The following is a 26,735-nucleotide window of genomic DNA, read 5'->3' as shown; positions in this document are numbered from 1 at the left end:
TCGCCAGATTGAATTGCTTACCTGGCCAACTCGCTCTCCGGATCTTTCGCCGATAGAAAACATGTGGTCCATGACTGTTCAATGATTGATCCAGATTACATACACAGCTGCCACACCAGATCAACTTTTTCAGCGTGTGGAAGTTGCTTGGCTTGATGTACCCCAAGAACACATCCAAACTCTCTTTGAATCAATGCCGAGGAGTGAACAGTTCAAGCTGATCCGTATGTACAGTTCTAAATCTATATGCTCTGATCCGTATGAAAAGCTAAACATTTCATGCATTTTAAACTGAAAATGCATAGGAATAGTTTATACAAAAAAGCGCATGTCGAGAGCTTTTCAAAATAATGTATTTATGCTCTAAATTTATTACGTGCTTTAACGCAGTCAAACATTTAAAAGGAAAAAAAATATTTCTACATTTATATAAAAAAACAAAACCTAAGCAGACATAGTAAAGTATTCAAATCAATATTATGTATGACGGTAGGAAGATAGCGAAATAAAATCGTTTCCACTCCTAAACTCATATAAGCCTTAAAAACATTCAATTTATTCATGAAAATATGTGTTTGAAATCTTCCGCATCGAAATATTTCTGTTTATGTAATCCCCCCCCCCAAAAATAACGTTAACGCATCAACGTTTGAACATTTTCGAATCCAAAAAAATTCTCTGAAAGAGTATCTTTGATGTATTTTTGATATTAAAAATGGATTATTGAAAGCAATCAAACAGATCACTGATAAAGTGGTATATGTAATATGATATTCTTAGTATAAATTTGTATTTGCAGCTGAATGGGTATAAATATTTTACATTCTATTGCTCTTCTGTTCATAATATGCAAAAAAATGATTGAATTTCTCAAATTTTTCCTCATTTTTTTAACCCCTTAACGATCGGTTAATTTTCAAGAAAACGGTCATAAAAGTGCCTATTTTTTTGGATTTTGTATTTGTATTACGTATTTGATTAGTGCGGATATCTAGTTCTAAATAAACTAACTATCTGCAATTACCTTAGAAATATCCTGCTACTGCCATCTGGTGTATAAAATGAAAAATAAAATGTTTCCCGGGTAAAAGAAATTAATTAGTTTTATTCTTATTGGAGCGTTACTACTGAACACTCCATCCCGTCTATATCACGGGAGCGAGAAATAGAGGGCGAAATCTCACCCCGTCATTTTCACGGGAGCGAGAAGGAAGGGGTTAATGAAATCGTTTCCTGTGAAATGGTGAGAACGAACATTAAGAAGACGTTCATCTATACTTAAAGAATTTTATCAAAAGCATTCGGCAGAATGCGTTATATCGATTAACTCAATTCACTAGGAAATGCTGCTCAATATTAATCTTTGAACCCTCAATCAATAACAGGGATTGAACTAGGGTGATCTGATTGACAAGCAAACTTACTAACACTATACACTTATCCTGTCTCACAGCAATCGGTTTAACAAACATGTAAAAAATGTTGAAGAACCAATCGTGATGCTACAGTGAATGAAAATAAAACTTCAATAGTATTAGATTAACGTAAATATCGACTATCTTTGGGGCACAACTTATTCAAAATAAGCTTTAATTTCTAAAAATTGAATGGTACCAAAAATACTACATTTTGCAATAATATTTAAAATAAAGATGAGAAGCAAGATAAACTTTTCAAAATGTGAAATTTACTCACAAGCGAAGAGGCAGTTTCGTCAATCAGTTGAGAGTTCGTGTTGCATTATGAGTTTCGTTGCAAAATAATTGTCAAAACTAATGAAATACAACTCCAAGATTGTTGAATCGTCAAAAGAGTGGCATTTCTTTTTAGTGATAGTAATACCAAGATTTAATTTGAATATGAATATTGGAAGAGAATGAACATACAACTATAAATGTAAGAATTGGTAACTGCGCACACTGTAATTACGGAAAAAATTACTGTAAAAAGTTATGAGTAAGGGTTCCAGTACATTTTATCATAAAATCGATTTTTACTGGAACCTGTAAAAGAATAAAAAATCCAAAATTCAGTAATTTTTAAAATAATAATTACCGTAAAATCACCGAATTAAAGAAATATTACTGTAAAAATTATGATATAATATTTTACCGTAAAAATGGATTTCACTGTAAAATGAATTTTACGAATGCTGCGCCCAAAGAGCCAGTAGTTTATACCGTAATTTGATCCGGAATTTTTTACCGTGCGTAACCTTCGATTAATGTTAATATCGGCTTTCACAGCAAAACTTATTCTATATAAGGTTTAATTTTTAAAAGTTGAATGTTACTATACAGACGACATTTTGCAGCTATTATTTACCGCATAGGGGAGGAACAACATAACATGTTGACATGAGGAACAACATGTTGACCAGCAACAGAAGATGGTTTCGTCAGCCAATTGTGAGGTCGTCTTTCATCAAAAATTACGTGACTTCGTTTCAAAATGATTGTCAAAACTAACGAAATAGAACTCAAATATTGATGAATCATCAAAAGAGTGAGGAATTTTATTTTCAGAAATTGTAATACCTACGCATACTACCATGAATAAAGAATTGATGAATGTACACACTGTAAGAAATTCCGGATCAAATTACGGTAAAAAGTACTGGTACTCAGAATGCCGGTTACATTCTTATCGTAAATTCATTTTTACAGGAACGTGTTGCTTAATGAAAAAAAATCTGATATAACGTATTTTTTTAAGTGATAATTACTGTAAAATCACTGAATCACTCAAATTAAATAAATATTACTGTAGAAATTACGTATAATATTTTACGGTAAAACTAGCTTTGCTGGTAAAATGGATTGCTGGGTTGATGCAACTAAAGTGCCGGTACTTTTTACCGTAATTTGATCTGGAATTTATTACAGTGCAGTTGTTAAAAATTTAGTTGCCAGTACTTTTCTTTAAAGTTATTAAATAAAAGTATAAGAAGATAGAATAATTAAAAATTCATTTTACTTTAATACCATTAAAGGGCATAACTTCTAGATGTGAAATATAACATACTTAAGAGCTTAATTAATAAATAATTCTAACCCATTAATACTTGAATTTTATTGTTTTTTGGCATTTCGCAACTGACAAGTTTAATTAAACTTTTTATAATCATTTCCCTACAATTATAGTCCTTTTATTCCTAAAATTTTATCCTTTTAAATTTAAAATCTAAATTTCTAACGCACCATCTCAATTAAGGCAAAACTTTTATAATCACTTTTATTCAGTCTACCATAAAATGTTTTTGCTGAAACTTAAAAGTCTCTTCGTATTCCAATTATGCAAAGCTTTATATATTGACTATAACGAGAAATGCATATACTTTTTATGATTATAAATATCTTTCTAGGGCATAATTATGTCTGGAATGTAAAAGAAGAAATAATTCTTTATGCAGAAAATTCCGCATAGTTATTTCACTTTTTATATATAAAGGAAATTCTATGTAATTTTAAGGAAATAGTTCTAAAAATTAATGTGTGTGCATGCAATTATAATATTTGGACCAAAAAATAAACGGACCACACTGAATAACTTTTGATCTAATAATCAGATCTTCGTACATTAAAACTCAGGTTTTTGTGGTCTGAAGTGACCTCAAATAGCCTAATTTACGAAATCAAACATAAAAACGCGTTTTCTCTGAATAAGCATACTTTTTTTCGACGGATTCAGATTTCTGACCCCCAAAATTAGGGGATAGCCGAAATCTGAGAAATATAGTTCCAATAGTTAGATCAGAAGAAATGTACAAAGTCGTGATCCTAAATATTAATTTTACTTTTTATACCTTTCACCATATCTCGAGAGCATTTTTAACCAATTGCGAATTTCTCAGGAACTACTTTACCGATTTCGCTAAATTTTTTACTTTGCTTTGCAAAATTACATTTTTTAGGATTATTTAAAAGTTTATATACATCACACTTCAAATTTTTTTTCGTCCATTATTTATTAAAATAATAAAAAATAATAAAAGTTTACTAAAGGTTATTTTTTTTTACATGGAATTATCTTTGGAAAAACGAATTTTATAAATGAGTACAAAATTTCTTCAATTCACTGGAAAATTTCCTGATATGTATCGAAATACTCAAAAAATAAAATTAGCATTAAGAAGTCGAAACTTTGGGCAGCTCTCCTGACCAAACTATTGAGACTATATTTCTCAAATTGCGGCTACCTCCAATATTTTTCGGGTCAGAAATCCAAATCAATCGAAAAAAGGTTCGTTTAAGCAAAGAAAGTACGATTGTGTGTCTAGTTTTGCAATTTAAAATAGATTCACTGAAGAGCCAAAAAAACTGGTATACCTGCCTAATATCGTGTAGGGCCCCTGCGAGCACGCAGAAGAGCCGCAACACGACGTGGCATGGATTCGATCAATGTGTGAAGTAGTGCTGGAGATAATTGACACCATGAATCCTGCAGGGCTGTCCATAAACCAGTTGGAGTAAGAGGGGATGGGATATCTTCTGAACATCACGTTGCAAGGCATCCCAAATATGTTCAGTAATGTTCATGTCTGGGGATTTTGGTGGCCAGCGGAAGTGTCTAAATTCAGAAGAGTGCTCTTGGACCAACTCTGTAGCGATTCTGGACGTGTGGGGTGTCGCATTGTCCTGCTGAAATTGCCCAAGTCCGTCGGAATGCACAATGGACATGAAAGGGTGCAGATGATCAGACAAGATTCTTACGTACCCGTCACCTGTCAGATTCTTATCTAGGCGTATCAGGGGTCCCATATCACGCCAACTGCACACACCCCATACCATCACAGAGCCTCCATCAGCTTGAACAGTCCCTTGTTGACATGTAGGGTCCATGGATTCATGAGGTTGTCTCCATACCCGCACACGTCCATCAGCTCGATACAACTGGAAACGAGACACATCAGACCAGGCAACGCTTTTCCAATCGTCAACAGTCCAGTGTCGGTGTTGACGGGCCCAGGCAAGGCGTAAAGCTTTGTGTCGTGAAGTCAACAAGGGTACACATGTGGGCCTTCGGCTTCGAAAGCCCATATCGATGATGTTTCGTTGAATGGTTCGCACGCTGACGCTTGTTGATGGCCCAGCATTGAAATCTGCTGCAATTTGTGGAAGGGTTGCTCGTCTGTCACGTTTATTGATCCTCGTCAATCGTTGTTGATCCCGTTCTTGCATGATCTTTTTCTGACCGCAGCGATGTCGTAAATTTGATGTTTTACCGGATTTCCGATACTCAGGGTATACTCGTGAAATGGCCGTACGTGAAAATCCAAATGTCATTGCTATCTCGCAGATGCTATGTCCCATCTCATGTGCGCCGATTATAACACCACGTTCAAACTCACTTAAATCTGTATAGCCTGGCATTGTAGCAGCAGTAACCGATCTAAGAACTGTGCTAGACATTCGTTGTCTTATATACGCGTTGCCGATCGCAGCACTGTACTTAGATAGGCTCCATACCCCTTTATTAGCATACTCATGCCTGTACCAGTTTTTTTGGTTCTTCAGTGTATCATCTGCACTAATTAGCTATCATATTAGAGATCACCCTCTCAAAGTAATAAAATGTGAAGATCCGATCACTAAATTCAGGTTTGTCCGTATATTTTTTTTGCGCTCTGTATATTGGTATACACAATTATTATTATAACCATAATGCAAATTTTTACTTTTTACGAACTAAGTTTATTATAAACGTTTAATTTAATTTGTTTGTTTAACCCTTAAAATTGACAACTTTTCTTAGTTAATGATGGGAAGTTGTTGATGATGGGTGATTTTCTAGTATTGTACGCTCTGAAAGAATTGCACTGAGATATTTATAGGGATGATGATTCATAGGGATGAGATATTTATAGGATGATTAACTGAAATTCTGAATTGTACTTAAAAGTTTAAATTTAGGTACAGAACAATCATGAAGCGTTGCAAGCGCACTATAGTTGAACATGGAGGAAAATTATATAAGAAAAATCTTTTTCCTATTATTTTTATAAGGAATTTTAAGCATTTTTTAATCTTCCTCGTTGTTGTACTATTCAGATACAAAAGCTCTAGGCTGTTGCCTACACTGTAAAAAACTTAAATTTAGGGGAAAAAACTGCCAGCTGGTTTGCCAGTATAAAACCTTTATTTCACAGAAAAATACTGTTATTTTATAACGGGAGCTAGTTTTTAAAGCAATGTAATGCTATTTTGAGTTATTTTAAGTACAGTTATTTTGATAAACAAACTTAGTTACTTTACCAAACGTACTCTATTATTTTTACCAAAAAATTGTTGTTCTTATAATAAAAACTCTATAAAGTAATTAGGTCAATATTGTGGCCGATGAGGGACGTAAGCAGAATTCGTACGACCAGTCAACGTTAGGATTCGATCCTGAGACACTTCATTGGGAGGCGAGTGCTCCGTCTTTTTAACTACCGAAGCTCTAGTTTTCATTATGAGGAAAAATCTTACAATGGTTTTATTTTAAAAGTCTTATTGAAATTATATTTAAGTGTAAAAGCATTTGCAAGTATAGCGACCCTTCACTCTTATAAAATTGTCTGGCAAACTTAACGTACTAAAATATCATATCTAAAGAAATGTAATAATCCGGTAGAGTATGATTTCACAATAAAAGTCAAATCGCAAATTTATATATGCGATATTCAGAACCATAAAATAATTGCAGAAAAGTGTGAGCAAGTATAGAAAATAATCGTAAAATAATTTGAAAAAAAATTATAGTTATAGTACGTTACACAAAACTGAGTAGCAAAAACTAGATTTTGAAATGACGGTTTGAATCCGTTTATTATTAGAAACGGTTTTAATCCGTTTATTATTAAAAACCGTTTTGTCAACAAAACAACTGTAAACCATCAAATATACAGAGAGAGTCCGTAAAAAAAAGGGATTTTTGTATATTTTGCGGATAACGGTTTTAAAAAAAAAATTATGAATTTTTCGTTAAGCAGCTTTTTTCTGCAAAAAATAATTTTTTTCTCAGTAGAATTTACAGTTACGTTTTACAGTAGATTTTGCACCTATTTAAGCAGGCGCCTTGTTCAAATTCCATCGCTTAAATGCTTTCCACATTCTGTCTAACGGTAAGCGAGCGAAACGTAATTCGATCATTTGTTAATCTGACTAGTAATTTGAGCCTACTTCAATCAGGATCAGGATAAACTGGAGAGGGCATTGCAAGTGTGAAAGATTGGTGTAGGGTCAATGTTAAACAGTTAACTAGTACATTAATCTGAGAATAATTATTGAGTAAATTAATGATTATTCAATGCAAAATTTGGTGGATGATTCGTTACTAAGCAGTATTCTAAATAAAGTTGTGAATTTCCGATTTATACAAATCATCCATAGTAAATATTTAAATTTGTTTGAGAAATACATGAGTCCTTAAAGTAGCTTTTAAAGTGTTTCGCTGAATGATGGTAACTCTAAGACCTTGCACTGATTAAAAAAAGTATGGTCAAAACTACCAGAATATGTTGAACTTTACCGTGTTTTTTTATGGAAACAATATAAGCTTTGTAGTTTTAATCGAAGCGCTCTGGTAATGACTTTGGTAAAATTAAAGATAAAATATTGTTTTATGATATGCGATGAAACTTGGTAAATATGGTAAAATTTGTTAATTTTATCATGATATCTAGGTGCATGGCATAAGTGCTACCATTTTTCTGGTAAAATTTACTTCTCAATTTTGAATTTTTTACAAAATGTATGGTAATTAGCATCATAATTTTGAGAACCAGAATTTTCGGTCAACCATTTCTTTGTGAACGGAAATATTACCAAATGAATGGTTTAAATACCGCATATTTTGGTTTTTGTTAACTAGAATTATGTTTATTTATTACTTCTTTACCATAAATGTCATTACGATACACTACGCTAATTGTAACAGAATTCTTTTTCCGTGTGCAAGTCTTAAAATATATGAATTCCAATTTTAATATCAATATTTACGAAAGAAATTGAGAAGGTTACTAATTATCGATTAACAGTTCAATCTTAATTTGAAAATATTGTGAGATTGTTATATGGTTTAAATAGCATCAAACTAATTTTTTTGTTTGTATATAAATCAAAGCTGAGAGTTACAGATTTAAGCATTTATATTTTATTAGGCAACAGATATTTATAAAAAAAATTGAGAAGTACATAATTAAGTTATATCTTAAATTGTAGACTGAAAATGTAATAACAATTTTTTCATATTATCCTCTTTTTATAGCAGCTTGCAAATTCCATAGCTTATAGCACTCCATGTTTTAACAAATATTTTATTATACATTTGTGAAATTTCCCATAGCTTTAATTTTTTCTACCTTGCTTATTCGTTTATTTATTTTTATTAAATTTTTAGTAACTCTTTCCTTATTTTCTTCTGAAGTGAGACAATACATACTTGCTTACCCTACTATATCTAATTATTTTTTCACATGTATCTAAAAATCTATAAATATTCATTAGTAATACACACAAATTTGTTACTATGTGCTTGTTAGAAGCAAGTACACTCATCAGTGTTGATATATGACTTTCAGGACAGTACTCGTTTTTAGTAATGGATGCCAATTTTCGATCCAGCGACCTTTAACAATCCGCTCTCCTGTTTAATATTTTCTTAAATAAAAAAAAAATTTGACTCTAGTCTTTTTTTAGTTCATGTAACAACTTTTAAAAGAAATAAAAGCTTGTATTATAACTGGGGCAGACAACAGCCAAGAGGAAAATCTCCAAAAAAGAGAGCTAGTCGTTAAAGGCCGCTGGATTGCAAATTAGCGATGTGGAGTCTTTCGAAATTCTTACGTTTTATCAACATGATATTTTTGATTGCTAAAATAACAGCAGATCTTTAAATAAATTGTTATATGTTTCAATTAAACATTGGTTTTAATAATCGTTTTATTGTTTTATATTACACAACTCAATAGGCACCTCTAAAAATGTTTTAAAAACATGTTTTTTTAGGTATGTGCATGATAATTTGTGTATATACGACTACATTTATTGACTGTATCAGTGTTGATGAGAAGTTTGCTATCTTAAAACAATGAAACTACTTTGAAAGCATAACAACGGTGAGCCGATAACGTCAAAGCGTATTTAAAAAAGTGAATGCGGTAAAAAGTGTGTTTAAAAGAACATATACAGCTAAAAAGTTATTATTATGTGTTCAAAAAATGGACACTTCTCCTCATGTATGTCTAAGAAAATGAGCACAGCTCAAGAAGTATGCTCAAGAAAGTAAATAAAGCTATAAATTTATGTTTAAGAAAATGGACCAGCACAAAATGAATGTTTAAGGAAATGGACACAGCTCAAATAGTGAGAAAATACACTGTTCAAAAGCGTATTTAAGAAAATTCACGCTGCTCTAAATACGCGTTATACGATTAAGAAAATGGATACAGTCCAAAATGCACGTTTGAAAAAAAGGACACAGCTATAAATCGGACATAAATTTGACATGGACATTACTTTATTTTTTAAATGAAGAACACTTTTCCTAAGTGAAGTTTGAAAAACAAAATCAAACACCATCTCCATTTTCTTTAATAACAATATCTATTTCCTTAAACGCGTATTTCATTCTTTTAAACCCATTTTTGAGCTGAGTCCATTTTCATACGTATTTTGAGCTGCTTCCATTTGCATAAGCACGTATCTTCAGCTGTGTCCATTTTCATGAACACGTATTTTAACTATGACCATTTTCATAAACACGTATCTTGAGCTGTGTCCAATTTTATGAACACGTATTTTGAGCTTTGTCCCTTTTCTTAAATACGTATTTTCAGCTATGTCCATTTTCATAAACACGCATATTGAGATGTGTCCATTTTCTTAATCACATTTCTTGAGATATGTCCATTTTTATAAATACGGATTTTGAGCTGCGCCCTGAATAAAATGCTTATCGACGATAATACGGCGATAATAAGTGAAGCGGCACTTGTCGATTTAAAAACATTATCTTTTTCATAAAATAATAGTTTATGGTCATACAAATGAAAAAGATTCTGATATTACTATTAAAGCAATTCCTTATTTCAAATTTCTTTCATTGTATTTTATTTTATATAATGAAATTTGCATTTTTAATATTTTAATTTTTGAAACGATGTTCTGCCTATTAAAAGTAGACATTTTGGCATACTTTTATCATCGAAAATGAATTGTTTTTAAAAAAATAATAACAATAATTATAATGATAAAATAAATGCAATTTAACTATTATGAAGTATACATATTTGTTAAATTTTATTTCAAAATTGGAAACACTATAAATTATTTGATTTATACTTTCGAAAAATACACTTCTTTTATTTTTATTTCATGCCTGTTTTTTAAATAATTAGCTGACGTTGAATAATTTAATTCCTCTAAAATTAATGTCACACAAACCAAAAATTTATAAGTCATTAAAATTACGAAACTTTTTTTTATTTGATTACGATGTCGTAAAAACTCGAGTTTTATTTTGCAAATACCTTTAAAAAAAGAGGACACCGTTATCGAAATTCTTTAAGAAACACGAGGAATTTTTAATGCTGGAGATTATCCAAGAATTTTAAAATGAATTAAAGTCTAACCATAAAGATGGGGTTTGTCCTACTTTTTTTGGAGAATAATAGAATGTGTAATAAAAAAATATAGAAAAGAAAAAAAATAGTTTGGCTACACAGACATTGTTATAAATTCTAGAAAGAAGAAAAACATTATCTACGACAATATACTGTAAAAATAAGAGAAGTAATTATAGGAAAATTGATTAGTTATGTAATATTTTTCGCATTTTTTCAACTTTGTAGTCATTATAACTATATTATGAAACTGTTCTTAAAATTATTTTCTAGGAAATGATCTTAATAGGCTGATTTCAGAAATTATGTCGTTTTATATAGAGAGAAAAATTTAAAAGAGTGTAACAAATTTACAAAGAAAGTTTGTTATATCTCAAGAAAAGTTAATATAAATAAAAAGAAATCCTTACTATACAGGGTTTTCTAAGATTATTGGAACGAACTTTAAAAGGAAGGTGGATATTAATAAATTGATTAAAAGTATGAATAATTTTTTGAGGGAACTACGGCCCTTTTGTAATTTTAATTACGGACTACGGTAATACTAATAAAGGTCTATCATCTCTCGAGGAAAGTTTATATAAAATAAATATCAGATTTTTACTGATCTTATTCATTATGACTTTTTATCAAAGTTCCAATTTGTTGCATAAACTTTATCAGAAAAAGCTTCGTAAAACATCAGAGAAATGCGTTTTTTTTACTTGTTATAAAAACAGGTATACAGCGAGCGTACACCTGCATCAAATTTCAAACATATCTGATTTTAAGAAAATTAGATTAGATTGTTTAAAAAGGCTGTAAAAAAGTCTTCGGATTTGTTATGTAGTTTAAAATGCTGGCGAGACGATTCTCTGATTTTTTTCTAAATGCAAATTGATTCCGTACAGGTGACCCAGTTGAAAAATGGGCATACTTGCAAGTGCCACCTAAAGATTTCTCTTTAACACATCGGCTGATAAGTTCCCGCTCTAATGAAGTAAACACAACTTTTTTAGTAAAATTCAAATTTACTCATCAACATAGTCTCCTTTAAGAGATATACAATCACTCCATCGCCTCTCTAACATCTCTATACCTTTCTTAAAAAAAGAGCCATATTTGGCCTCAAAATAGGCGTTTGTTTCGGCAATCACTTCCTCATCCGTGCTGAATCTCTTACCCGCGAGCATTTTTTTCAAGTCTGCAAACAAGTGGGAGCCAAATCTGGAGAATAGGGTGGGTGCGGGTGAATAGGGGGTGTCTGACACAACGTCAAACAGCTCTTGGAATCATCAATTCGTTGTTGTTTTTGGTCAACTGTTAGCACACGCGGCACCCACTTCGAAAACAGCTTTCTCATGAACAAATGTTCGTGCAAAATAAAGCCAACGCGCTCTTTTGTTATATTTAGAGTATCAATCAGCTATGTCATGCAACTTCACTTTGCGGTTTTCTATAACAGATTTGTGGGCTTTCAATATGTTTTCCAGATTAACCACATCTTTAGGGCGTCCAGAGAGTGGCGCATCTTCAACATTTGTACGAAAACGTTTAAAATCAGCAAACCAGTCAATAATGGTCGATTTTCCTTGTGAAGAACCCGGATTACACTTATCAAGCCAAGCTTTAGCTTCTACCGTGTTTTTTCAACACCTCCTAGAAGTAGGAAGGCCTCAGCACGGATCAATTTAGTAGTCCGATGTGACGAAGTTAACTGCGCAGTAGACGAAAAATAAGAAAGATGTCATTACGTTCGGGGTACCAAGCTGCGCAGTGGTTGAAAATACGAAATATGTCATTACGTTTGGACTACTAAGTGATATTTATGGTAACCCGTGCTGAGGCCTGCTCTTTTCTAGGAGGTGTTGGTTTTTTCCCATTAAATAACAATGTTTAATAAGAACACGAAATTCTTTTTTGTCCATTGCTTCAATAATATAAATCGGTGTTCGATTAAAATCACTGTAACTTTAAAATCAATCGGCAGATCGTTATAAAATTTTGACACCTTTTATTTGAAGGTTAGGACTTGCTAAACAAAATACTAATTCTGCATTTAGGGGGCCATTTGCATGTCAGACCGGAAACTTATCAGCCGATGTGTTAGAATTATAAATTCAGGTAAGGAGATGACTCCAATGTAAATTGCGTAAAACTGAATAACCGATTCACATGACAGCTTTAAACTGAACTTATAATTGTACAAAATATGGATTCGTTAAAAACTGGAAAACGTTCGGTAGTACAAATATGTGTGGCAGAAAGTTTATGCAATGCTGACGTGGGGACTCGATCCCACTGACGTATTAGATTCCGAACCCAAGAGCCAGCCCAAAAAGACTTGACAGAGTAGTTACTTCAGGTGCAGAGTATCTTCCTCCAACCAAATCTATTTTCAGAGGTTTGTAAGCTGTTTCAAGTACCTGGGAACTCAAATAACATAGAGTGAGCTAAGAAAATTAATCTCAATATATTAGGAACATCTATCTTGGACGTTTGCATTTCTCTTCTCCTAACTAGCGCACTACTTTATTTTTTAGCAGCTGCTTAAATTTATTTATATACAAGCTGTGCCTTTTCGCTTATTTAATTAATAATTTTTGATACACAATTTACATGAGACTTATTAAAAAAAATTTCTTCTTCTTAACCCCTTCCTTCTCGTTCCCGTGAAAATGACGGGGCGAGGTTTCGCCCTCTATTTCTCACTCCCCTGATATTGACGGGCTGGAATGTTCAGTACAAACGCGCCAATAAGAATAAAACTAATTCATTTCTTTTGCCCGGAAAAAATTTTATTTCTCATTTTACACACCAGATGGCAGTACCAGGATACTTTTAAGGTAATTGTAGATAGTTAGTTTATTTTAAACTAGGTGTCAGAACTACTCAAATACGTAATACAAATACAAAGGCCGAAAAATAGTCACTTTTATGACCGTTTTCTTGAAAATTAACCGATCGTTAAGGGGTTAAAAGGCGTTCCAGCCCAGATTGGGCCAGGGCATTCCGAGCTGCCATCTTCTTGGATAGACTATCAAATAATTTATTTACCTCAAATTCATATAATTTGCGGAAATATAGCTGCATTATTGATCCTTACAGTCATTGAACGTCCAATATTTTTTGTTTAAGGCGAACGCTGCGTAGAGCAATTAACTGTACAAGAATGAGATTAATCGTTTTTTTCTTCTTCTTTTTTTGTGAAAGGACCCCCGATATGTTAAAACATCCGACAAGTAAATGCCACAACCAACTACAAAACTTTTTGCAGCTTTAGTTTGAATGAATAGATATACTTGAAAAGTTATGTCTTGTGAGATACGATATGAGTAAAGGAAAAGTGCAGTCTTTCTCTGCCCCTAAGAAGCATCCATCATTGAAGCATCCTTCTTACCACGAATTTACCTTCACTTAAAATGCTTTTATGCTAACTGATCATTAAATTATACTCATTCTGTTTTTTTTTTTTATTATTTATTTTTTTTTATTTTTATTTTTTTTTTTTTTTACCTTCCTATATATCTCTGAATAATGGCGCTGTTATTTCTATTGTATTTCTGATGGTGTTGCATACGTCCACTGCCTGTATGTTTAACCAATTCATTTGGAAAAATCATATAATGTAAATTATGTAAATTAATTAGTTATTTGGGTTTATGAAAGTAGTAAAAAATTAGCTAAGGTTTGAAACAAAAGGCGCTAAAGATTTTCTTAATGTTGAAATTGCGTTTATAAAGCCAGTATGACATCAGAGCGGACATGATATTTAAACGATGCAAAATAAAGTATAATTTTTGTCTTTAAAACACTATAAATAATATTTATTCCTTATTTTTATTTCTTTTTCTCAAGTCCAATTGATGGAAATAAATTAAACTTTTAGAATATAAATAATTCTTCTACATTCTAGTCTATATAAAATGTAAGATTGTTTATACGCGTAAATAAATAGCTAAATTAAAAAAAAATTTGTTTTATTGAAAATGGCTAGAAGCATTTATTTTTATTGCGTAATATCATTGCGTAATACATTGCATAATGTCATTGCTTAAAAGCTTGAAATTTCTATTGCTTAAAATGATGTGGGAAAATATTTTTTTTTCTAAATTAACTCAAGCATACAAATTATTATGCAAACTATTCACCAACTACTTACAGAAATTGCGGTTATTCTATATTCAGAAATTAAATTATAAATATTCCTTTTTGCCTGTTTACTCTATATTATTTTTAAAAAAACCGATATAGTGTATTCTAGTACCACCATTGTAATTTATTTTTACATCACGTGAGACGTCAAACGATATATTGAATTTTTCAAGAATAGAAAATGTCAGATATTTTTTTTTTAAATTATTTTTTTAGAAATATTTATGAACAAGTAGAAAGATTCGCAGTTTTTCATTCATTCGAAACAGTTAGTATTAAAAAAAAAGACCAAGATCAAATTTATTATATTTTAGTTCATTCCGGTAGAAGATAGTCCACATCAAGATTAATGCACAAAATACAAACACTGAAATATTCCTTTAGTGTGTTTTGGAACATTTAAAAAGTTTCAAAAATTATTATTTGTAATATAATGTACACTCTAAAACATTGATTTTTGCCTACTTTGAAACTTCCATTGAAACCTTTTCACTTGCGTTTTTTTAGACAACATAAAATTCCTGTAAACACTTTATAATGTTTTTTTTTCTCTTTAAAATGTATCGAAATACTCTGACAAGATCAGGAATTAAAATAAAGATGCTGTATGAAATGTGCTCTTAAAATAAAATTTATCGTTTTTTAAAATAAATTATTAAAATAGTAATAAATAATAATAAGAAATTAATTATAATTAATTTTTTTGATAGAACCATATGTCTCATAAGAATATTTTACAATCTGTGCAAAAAGTTTTTAATTCGTGTCATTAAAAGTTTTTCATTCGTTTCATTCAATTCGATTCATTATTATGAAGATCTGGTGAAAGAGCAAAAAGTGAAATTAACATTAACACTTAACATACCATAATCGGTTAAAAGACCAGTTATTGTATGTTGTATTGTATTGTTAAGTGTTGGTATGTTTAGTGTTAAGTGGTTTAAATGGTTGTTGGCTTTCCTACTAAACTATAGTGCACAGAATACGGTTTAAGATCACGACTAACCTGGTTGGGTTAACCTGGTTAATCCCTTCCTTCTCGGTCCCGTGAAAATGACGGGGTGAGGTTTCGCCCTCTATTTCTCGCTCCCGTGATATTTCCTGCCTGGAGTGTTCAGTAGTAACGCACCAATAAGAATAAAACTGATTAATTTCTTTTTTCCGGACATTTTATTACTCATTTTATGCACCAGATAGCAGTACCAGGATATTTTTAAGGTAATTGCAGATAGTTAGTTTATTTTAAACTAGATGTCAGCACTAATCAAATAAGACTAATAAAATATCGGCACTTTTATGATCGTTTTCTTGAAAATTAACCGATCGTTAAGTGGTTCAGCGGGTTAAAATTCTAAATTGTTGTATAAAATCTAGGGATCCATTCTAGGATCCAAATGCGTTAAAGAAAATGTATATTTTTTTTCAGAGAAATTGCATTGTTGTGATTGATTTCATAATTTAAACTCCCTCGGCAATTACTAATTGGAATGTTTCAGGTTGGCAATTTGAATGCGTGAAAACCCGATGACAAGATATAAGTTATTCAGACCTTCCCATTTTTTATTTCATTGAGCAACTGTGTACTCAAAAACACGTTTTGTCGATCTTAAATATTGTAATGTTGTAGTTCAAATGTGGTAATCAAATTATTTCACTTTAAATTGAGTCGTGCAACAAATTACTTATCAATACTCTGATAAAAATTTAATAACATATTAAAAAATTTAAATAATTGTCTTTGAAAATATACATTTCCTTAAATAAATAGTAAATGAAAAGTTTAGACACTCAAAATTTTCTATCGTGATGAAGGTGTAAAGTTAAGGGTAATCTGTAAAAATTTCCTGATGAAATTACGGTAAAACGTATATGTACTAAGGGTGTCAGCACTTTTGCCGTAAAATCCAATTTTACCGGAAAATGTAACGGAATAAAATATCTGATATACCGTAAATTTTTCATCAATAATTACGGTAAAATAACTGAATCACCCCAAGTATGTAAACTCATATGTAAAAATTATGGTATGATATGTTACGGTAAAAATGGATTTTACGGTAGAATACATTTTATGGATGATGCACCAAAGTTCCGGTACCATAATTTGATCTGGAATTTTTTACAGTGTACAACAAATTGATTTATACTACTTTTATAAAATTAAATGACATATTAAAAATAAGTTTTTTAAAATCGAGATCCTTGAAAAAATATATTTTCTTAATTAATGTGTAAATGACAAAATTTCGCTCTTGAATTTTGCTTAGTGATAAAGGTAGATATATGCGGGTACAATTTTGTGTACCCATAACGTGTTCTGAAATAAAAACGACTAAAAATGCTCTACAGCGGGGAAACATTAACAATATTTATGATTATATTAATGACGATTACAAGTAAATAGAACGGCACTCTGTCATTCAAAACTATTCGAACACTATAACATAAAAATGGAAAGCAGCAAAATAATAAACACGTCATTCTTAGAGTATAATATCTCTAACGTATCCTTGACACTTTTTAGATAACCAATACCAGCGAAAAATAACCAAAATTTGTCAAAATAATAATTAATAATTGTTTAATTATTGTTTTATTAAAAAAATTCTTATTTGGTACGTACAGCAGGGAGAGAACAATAAATAATATAAAATAAATATTTTAGTAAATATATAAAATAGTAATAATGTAAAAGAGATGAGCCAAGTGAAAGTTGTGTTTAAACATGAAAAAAAAACAATTATTAAAGCAGCTGAAACAATTTGTGAAATTATTAAATACATATAACAAAATATTATCAATTTTGAGAAATTTAAGAGTGAAATATTAGCTATTCTTAAGAAAAAAAAATTTTTTAACTTTTTTAAAGGTAATAATAATATGTGAAAATTTTCTTTTAAGATAATAATAATATATAAATGTCTTGAAGAAGATGCCGTAATTAAATATTAACAAAAATAATATTTTAATTACAAAGCAATTTCTAAAAAGTATACATTAATATAGAGGATTTAAGGTAAGAAAATAACGATCCTTAAAAAAATTTATTGATTGAAAAAACATTATTTTAACCATTTAGTAGTTTAAATAATACTGACACAAATATCTCATGAAAATTTTAATAATCTCACCTGAAACAAAATAAGGTATTATCTTGAAGATTAGTTTCAAGATCTAAACTGATTCAAAGCATATTATTACACTGTACAAAATTCTGGATCAAATTGAGGTAAAACGTATTGGCATCCTAGGTTCCTTTTACCGTAAAATAAATTTTTACCTTAAAATTTTATACCGATATTTTACAGTAATAATTAATTTACTACAATGATTTTGAAAAGTATTACTTCAAAAATTATAGTATGTAGATTTTTCGTTTCTTAAAATTTCACGATAAAAAGTACCGGCACACTGGGTGCCGGTACTTTTTACACCAATTTGCTCTTGAATTTTTTATAATGTAGAAAAATTAGTGTAAAGGTTGATTGTCTTCGACAAATTCCGTTATGTTATGGAAAAAAAGTTAAACAAATTGAATTATTATTGTCTGAAATCTGAAAGGAAAAATTCAAAGAAATGTGTCGGAGTATGAGATTAGAATTCTTTGTAGGAAAAATATATCCTTACAATAATAAATAAATAAACTAGAATATTAAAATTTGGGTAATTTTTTATAAATTAAGGGGACTGGAAATTAATGTCGTTTCGGTGCATTAAATATTCGTTAGTCTTAAAAGCTAATTCACTATTTTTTTGGTCCTGCATTGAAAGTTTGCTGCTGACTAGGATGAATACATTATTGATTAAAAATAAAATCGTGATAACAAATATCATATGCACCGAAACGACATTATTTTCCGGTCCCCCTAATAAATGCAACAGACCAAGATCTTTCAATGAATGTATTAGTTTATCCCTTTATCTTTTAAAACTGCAAGAGAAAATTGTACATGACAGCTAAGTTAGTCGAGTTAATTCAGCTAAGTTAAATAAACATTCCCTTTATCCATTCTCCCAAAATTCCATTTATTTGAATTCCAAAATTTTGACGGTATTTATGCCAATTACGGTAATAGGAGAATTTATGCTAATCAGGTGATACCATTCTTTCCAACTATTTTGGAAATTATTTATAAGAAGGAAGAATTGGAAGAATTTGGTGCAATAAAGAGAAATCAGTCTCATTAATTAAAGAAAAAAGTTAACAAAAAATGGATCGAAGGTAGTTTTTTATGCGCTGAAAAAAAATTCTGTTAAAATACCATATTATAAGGAAAAATTTACTTTACTTACCTTACTTAGTACTTTTACTTTACTTATTACTTAGAAATTTTTTTAGATCATTTAAGGTATTTTATTTCTTAAGTAATTCTGACATAAATCTCTACTATAGACTTTCTTAATCAAATAGAAGTTGAAAATAGTTTTTAATTTGAAATTTTTGTCTGAAGTTTGAATATTATAACAATTAATATTATAACAAAGAAATGGAGAAATTAAAAAAAAAGCATACCAACAAGTGATTTATCAGTTTTTTTGTAAAAACAATAAACTTCGATTTAAGAAAAAGAGTTTCAATGCAGTCTTTTAAAGTGCTATTGGCATAAATTATTATCAAAAAGTTCAGTAAAAAATGATACGGTTGAGATTGAAATTTATTTCTGGATTTTTTGCATAGTAGTGCAAGGAATATATAAATAATAATCATGCTTATAAATTTTTAAAGCTTTTAGTGGTAGAAAAAATACATTGATTAACAGAGTCTACAGTACTGTCTGATAATCACTTCTGATCCAAGTAAAAACAACCTCACTATATAGAACCATACTATATTTCAAACCATACTATATTTCAAAAATATTTCTGGTAAAAAGATATATAATTACGGTTTGTAAAACTAAAAGATACCGTATTTAAATCATTCATTTGGTAGTTTCTCGTTCATATGGTAATGATTTACCCGCAAATTATAGCTCATAATCCTTATTTATCAAAATTTTAGCTTTCATTATCCCACATTTAGTGAAAAGAAGAAACTGTAAAGTATTATGTTATTGTAAAGTATTATACATAACCGAATAAATGGTTTTTATACCATTCTATAAGATATCATGATAAAATTACAAGCTTTCTCGAACTTAAAAAATTTGATCACATATTAAAAACTATATTTGTTTGCTAATTTTACCAAAATCAATAAATTTCTTCGGAAAAAATTAAAGAAATTTTTGGTGTTTTTAAAGATTAGAAACAAGATAAATTTTACCATATTATGATAGTTTGACCATACTTTTTTTTCTCAGTGCACGGCATGCTTTTCTGTTGATTTCCATAAATAGTCAATTTTTTTAAGAAATTAAAACTGCTCCACAACTTTTAATTTTTTTACGGTTTAAATTTTGAAAAAAAAAACATTTGTGGATAATTAAGACGGAGCTCAAAATGCTCATTCCCGGAATTTATACACATTTTGCTAAGAAACATTAAAGTTGAAACTATCCAAATTAGTGTTTTTATAATTTTCGAAAATTAAACTTCAAATTATGATTTTAAAATGCTTGTATCAAAAAAAGTTTTTTATACACTATATTTTTATAACTTTCGAAAAAAAAAATTCAAATAAGATTATGGAGTTAAGAAAATTTTCTTTGAAATACTGAATTTAGTAATGTGATAAAAATGACTTACTTTTCATGTACGTATCATTTGTTCCAAATTTTGATAGGCACTCTTCCAGCGAATTTGGCACAAATGCTTGAGTCATTTTCCTTTTTCTTTATGTAAACGTTTGTAATTTTTATATATTTCAATATATTATAGTTTATAAGTTTTTTACAAACATACCTAATGATGCATTCACATAGGAACGAGGGAATGTTATATATTTTATACTAATGAAAACAAACCCTATAAAATTTTTTATCATTTGAAAGAACCATTTACTGTAAATAATATTACGTAAATAATTACTGCTTGTAAACTAAAATAAATCCTTATTTTTAATGGTACGTTTCAAAAATGTTTATTTTTATTCATTGCAAACATTTCTAATCCAAAAAATCTAATAATATTGTATTCCAAAATTCAATTTCCGGATAAACAACACCGTAGCACCATTGCAAAAATGTTAGAATTTCAGAATGTAATATTTATTAAAAGATATGAAATATATTTATAAAATCGCAAATATTTGCGTCAAATATTCTCATTATAAGCAAAAAACTCACAGTATTTACAATTTTCTTATAACGCGTAAAAAACTAAAAATAGGCAAAATCAAAAAGTCATATTTCTATTCAAAATCAAATAGTTTTATTTAAAATAATAAAATAGTTTTTATGCTAATCAAAATAAAGAAGTCTTATAAAAAAAAGCTAAAAAGTCCTATTACAAAGAACAAAATTAAATAATATCATTACAAAAAAAATCAATTGCAAAAATAATTTTATTAAAAATTAAAGAAAGAATTTTGCTTTATTTGTTTTAAATAGTATTCAATTTAAAAAAAATATATATTTTTCAAATTTCGGAAAAAGTTCTTAAGTTTACAAGCTTAGTAATTATCTTATTATAAATTAATCTTTAAACTTTATCGTTTTAAATCAATGCGATTTCCACTGTGATTTTTTTCCATTTGAACTTAAAGATTCGAGCACTATCAATACAGTTTGGAGGCGATTTCAATTTCCGAATTCTTCCAAGCACTGCTTACTTGACGCTCAAACCGAACGTTTGGCGGGTTTTCCGGCTAGACACTTCATTCACTTCTGAAAGTTTCGTTTGCGCTTGCTTGAAAGGCTACGTCATTATTTCGAGAAGAAAGTCATGCGCTGACGTTGAAATCTAAGAACTGATTTGATTTAGTTACTTGTAGTCATCCGAATATAATGCATGTTAAATCTGAGAAATAGTTTCGATTCTTCATCGAAAGAATTTTCATTTATTTGAATGTAAAAGAATTTTTACTTTCTTTCGTTATAAAGTATGGCGTGTTTAAAATTTCAAAAGAAATGGTTAAATTATATGCTTCATATGGCTTTATTAGGAATTCAATCCAGAAAATTTGACAGCTCACTGCATCACAAAGGAGCAGAAAAATAACAAAGAAACAATTAAAAAATGTAGTTAAAGTGAACAAAAAAGAACAATAAACATTTGAATCAATAAATATTTCAACAATATAAAATTTTAAACATTAACATGAAAGAGGTAAAGTTAGTGACAATTCATGAGAGTTCTTGCGTCCCAATACAATTTAGTGACATTCCCACTTTTCTGGGAGTTCCTACCTAGTCCCTAGCACAACAGGAGGTGATCAGAGTTTAATACACCTGTGTCACAAATTGGGCATGCTTTGCTGGGAAGAATTTTTATGTTATATAAATGTTCTGATAAGCAATCGCGGCCTGTTTTAAGCCTAAAATGGGTTAAAATTGGTTAAATTATCAAGATTCTCAACTTGGTAATTAGTTTAAATTTTTGATTGTTTGAATACCTATATAATGTAGAAGCTACGTTCTAAAAAAGGTTTCAAAATTTAGATACAATTTTTTTTAATTTCGTTTGTATAATTTAGAACTGTCCGCTTTTGTGGTTGGTTTTTGATACATTTCAAATATTTCTGAAACATACAAGCAATTTATAGTATGCTCATATGTAAATATTTCTGAAACATACAAGTAATTTATAGTGCTTATGTAAATATTTCTGAAACATACAAGCAATTTATAGTATGTGCTTATGTAAATATTTCTGAAGCATACAAGTAATTTATAGTATGTGCTTATGTAAATATTTCAGAAACATACAAGTAATTTATAGTATGTGCTTATGTAAATATTTCAGAAACATACAAGCAATTTATAGTATGTGCTTATGTAAATATTTCTGAAACATACAAGTAATTTATAGTATGTGCTTATGTAAATATTTCTGAAACATACAAGTAATTTATAGTTTGTGCTTATGTAAATATTTCTGAAACATACAAGTAATTTATAGTATGTGCTTATGTAAATATTTCTGTAACATACAAGTAATTTATAGCATGTGATTATGTAAATATTTCTGAAACATACAAGTAATTTATAGTATGTGCTTATGCAAATATTTCTGTAACATACAAGCAATTTATAGTATGTGCTTATGCAAATATTTCTGAAACATACAAGTAATTTATAGTATGTGCTTATGTAAATATTTCTGAAACGTACAAGTAATTTATAGTATGTGCTTATGTAAATATTTCAGAAACGTACAAGCAATTTATAGTATGTGATTATGTACATGAAATAGCTTTAACATAATGCCTGCTTAGTTCAGAAGCATTAAACGATATGTGCTGGGAGACATTTTAAAAATATTTTAGTTAACAGAGCGGGTGATTTTATTTTAAAAAGTAAAAGTAATAATTCGAAAAATTGCGATAGGAATCATTTTGCAGGTTCAATCATACACTGAGAAAAAAAAGTATAGTCGAAACTACCGGAATGTGGTAAAATTTGCTCTATGGGGACACCATAAAGCTTAATAATTTTCACCGAAATGCTTTATTATTAAATATTTCAGAAATTACGTTACGGTTTTTGGGCTTGTATGTTTCTGAAATATTGCCTTAGGTTTAAGTGAAAATACAGTTTTAAAATACTAGGTAAAATTTAGTAAATATGGAAAAATTTGGTCATTTTATCATGACTTCTCAGAGCATGGCATAAGAAACATTAATTCTCTTCAGTTCGGTTTCAGTTTCCTATTTTTTACAGAATGTTAGGAAATAAGAACTATTAGTTTGAAAACCAGAATGTCTGTAACACAGTTACCATATGATTAAAAAATTACCAAACGAATGGTTTAAATACGGTATATTTAGTTTTACAAACTAAGATTATGGTTTTTTTCACTAGTTACGGTTTTTTTTACTAGTTACGGTTTTTTTACTAGAGGGTCATTACTTTCAGTACGTTAATTTTACTGGCAACTTTTCTCCATGTGAGGATCAGGAGCTATTCTCGTGACCATCAGACAGTACTTTAGACTCTGTTAATCAACGTACTTTTTCCAATATTTAAATCATACAAAATTTATTACGATAATGGTTTATAAATACCGTATATTTTTGGTTTTAATTTTCAGTAATATGTTTCCTTTATCAGAATGATACGGTCATCTTGACTTTCTAAATTTGCGAATAAGTGATTAACAAATGCAGCTTAGTCGCTTATAAATAAAAAAGTTTTATTTTTTAATTGTGTGAATTTACGAATATACATTCATATACTATAAACATTATGTGTTATGCCAATTTTTTTTTGCTTTGCGTTTCTAATATTTTAAATTCTTGGCTGAACATGTGCCCATTTTTTGGCATTTCACCCAGAAAAATAAATAAATAAATAATAAAAATATAAATTACTCAAAAAATCGTTATCTTACTTCACAGTTAAAACTCGGATGGATTTATTATCTTTTCTAACTCTTGTTTTTCAATTCAACACAATATGACAAAATTGTTTTAAAATTAAAAACAGTTTATTAGCAAAAATTTAAGAATAAGTAAAATTTGTAGGTTGATTTATTTCTTATGAAATATTAGCAAAACAATTGTTTTCTGAACATAACAGGAATTTTTTATTCATTAGTTTTGAAATATTAAAAACACTTTCAATATTTATTTTTACTTTTAATTAGAGAACAAATTTCTGTTTAAATTACCGCAAATATGGCAATGATATTTGTGGTAAAAAAAGAAGAAAAAACGTAATTCTGTTTAGTAGAGCTAAACTATCTGGTATTTAAATCATTGATTTCGTGATTTTTCCGTTCATATGGTAATGATAATTCTGGTTTTCAAAATTATAGTTTTTATCACCAAATATTCAGTAAAAAATAGAAAATTAAAAAGTAAATTTTATCGAACTAAAGGTTTATGCAATGCTAAGGTATCATGATAAAAATTTCCAAATTTAATCCCATTTAAAAAAATTTTTCAAATATTATTAAAACATATTGTACGTTAATTTTAACAAAATCATTAACAAAGCCCCTTGGTAAAAATTTTTGAGATTTTTGGCGTTCCCATAGAGCCGGAAACACTGCAAATTTTACACATTTCTCTTGTAGTTTTGATTATAATATTTTTCTCAATGCTGATATCAAAAATGCTTTCGCTTATGTTTTTGATGCTTCCAAACATTTCAACAATCATAAACCTTTTAAAAAGCTTACAAAAACCTTGTAATTTATGTTCCCATGAAAATAAATTTACTTCTGCAACACAAGCAGGCTGTTTTGCGCTGTGTATAAAACAGTCTACCTATACTCTCTATTAGATCTACGAGAAGCTAAAAGAAAATATATTGAATGCTTTTAAAATGTTTGTTTCAAAATCGTCTATTTAATATTTTTCAATTCCAGTTGTTGTCTAACAAATTGAAACGAGAAATAAGCTCCCCACGTCAAAGGATAGCAAACCAATTATAATATTTCTTTGAAATTGTTATATTTCGGTTTACTTCCAAATGATATTGAAAGATTCAACTTTCTGTTGAATTTATTATACATTGCGATTGCTTTTGAGACCGAACTTGACTTCCACAGATTTAACGACTGTATAAAGTTTTCTAAAATATAATTTATTTATTAAATGTCATATTTAGTTACAATATTTCAAGTACGGTATATAAAGTAAAACTATTAAGATAGATTTCTAAATGCGCATTTAATTTAAGGTTAGGCTTTGAGCAATTCCGTTAGCTCAATTTTTGTATATTATAATAAGAGGACAAGGACACATTTTTTGTTTAGAAAATTCAAGTGTTGCTTACCAGAAAAAAAAACTTTAAAAAAGACTCAAATGATTCATATTTGAAAAATTTCGGATTTTCGAATTTTATATGCAAATGAAAATAAATAAGAAATTCTGATATTATTTTTTTGCTATCTGTGTTTGGAAAAACAAAAACAATTCTAAAATTTATATTTAAATTTTTTTCATTACATTCAAAACAAAAGAAAATTATGAAATCTATTTTATTATGCTTGATTTGAAGTATGCAAGTCATTTTAATACTGAAATAAATATCTGTGTCACGCGTTGATATTTTTTTCGAATTCTAAAATTTATATTTAAATTTTTTTCATTACATTCAAAACAAAAGAAAATTATGAAATCTATTTTATTATGCTTGATTTGAAGTATGCAAGTCATTTTAATACTGAAATAAATATCTGTATCACGCGTTGATATTTTTTTTCAATGAAAAATACATTTGAATTTTATATACGTAGGTTCATCAAACACTTTGAAAAAAAGTAGTATCAAAACTAATATAATATAATAAAGTTTACCAAGTAAAATTTGGTTTTATAATATGTGATAAAATTTGGTAAATGAGGGGAAATTTGGTAATTTCATCATTATACCTTAGAACATGGCATAAAAACTTTGTATTCTATTAAATTTGTTTTTCAGTTTTGTATTTTCTTACTAAATGTGTGACAATAAGAAGTTTAGTTTTGAACCTGAACCTCCAGTAAGTCGTTATCATATGAACAAAAATATTACCAAATAATTGCTTTAAATACCATATATTTACATTTTAGCAACCGTAATGTTTTTTTTTTATACCAGAAACATTGCCATTCGGCACGGTAATGTTACCGGAATTTCTTAAAAGTAACTTCTATTCTAAAATCAAAATTACATTTGAATTTCTTAAACCTAGATTCATTAACGTAACTATAATTCTCAAATCAAAAATTCAATCGAAATTAATAAAATTAGTATGATAATATAAAAATATAAATCATAGAAATATATCATTTTTCATGCAGTAAAATGAATAAATAATAGAAAAATATATATTTTAACTCATTTGAAAATAACTTCTGTTTTCAAATAAAAAATACATTTAAATTTTTAAATACATTTGAATTCAATCAAGAATACATTTAAAGCTTAAAATCAAAAATACATTTAAATTTTAGGACTCTAGAT

At 29.0% G+C, this 26,735-nt stretch overlaps 1 protein-coding gene across 2 annotated transcripts in view; it reads right to left on the bottom strand.

Moving 5' to 3' along the window:
- The window catches only part of LOC107450706 (corticotropin-releasing hormone receptor 1), a 238,318-nt gene that overhangs the window by 136,699 nt on the left and 74,884 nt on the right, over positions 1–26,735 (bottom strand). Inside the window, exon 1 of one of the 2 annotated variants that reach the window (XM_016066559.4) lies at positions 20,429–21,003. The exons of the other annotated variant lie outside the window; for it this stretch is intronic. Within the exon in view, the coding sequence (XP_015922045.2) occupies positions 20,429–20,504 (76 nt within the window). The 5' untranslated portion in view covers positions 20,505–21,003. Of the gene's footprint in view, positions 1–20,428; positions 21,004–26,735 lie in introns of those variants that run through there. 2 annotated transcript variants of the gene reach the window in all.

The sequence above is a fragment of the Parasteatoda tepidariorum genome, chromosome 9 (genome assembly GCF_982258835.1).
Source record: "Parasteatoda tepidariorum strain Cologne lab strain chromosome 9, Ptep-v5.0, whole genome shotgun sequence".
In the NCBI taxonomy this organism is placed as follows: domain Eukaryota; kingdom Metazoa; phylum Arthropoda; class Arachnida; order Araneae; family Theridiidae; genus Parasteatoda; species Parasteatoda tepidariorum.
This window is presented reverse-complemented; position numbering and strand designations above follow the sequence as displayed.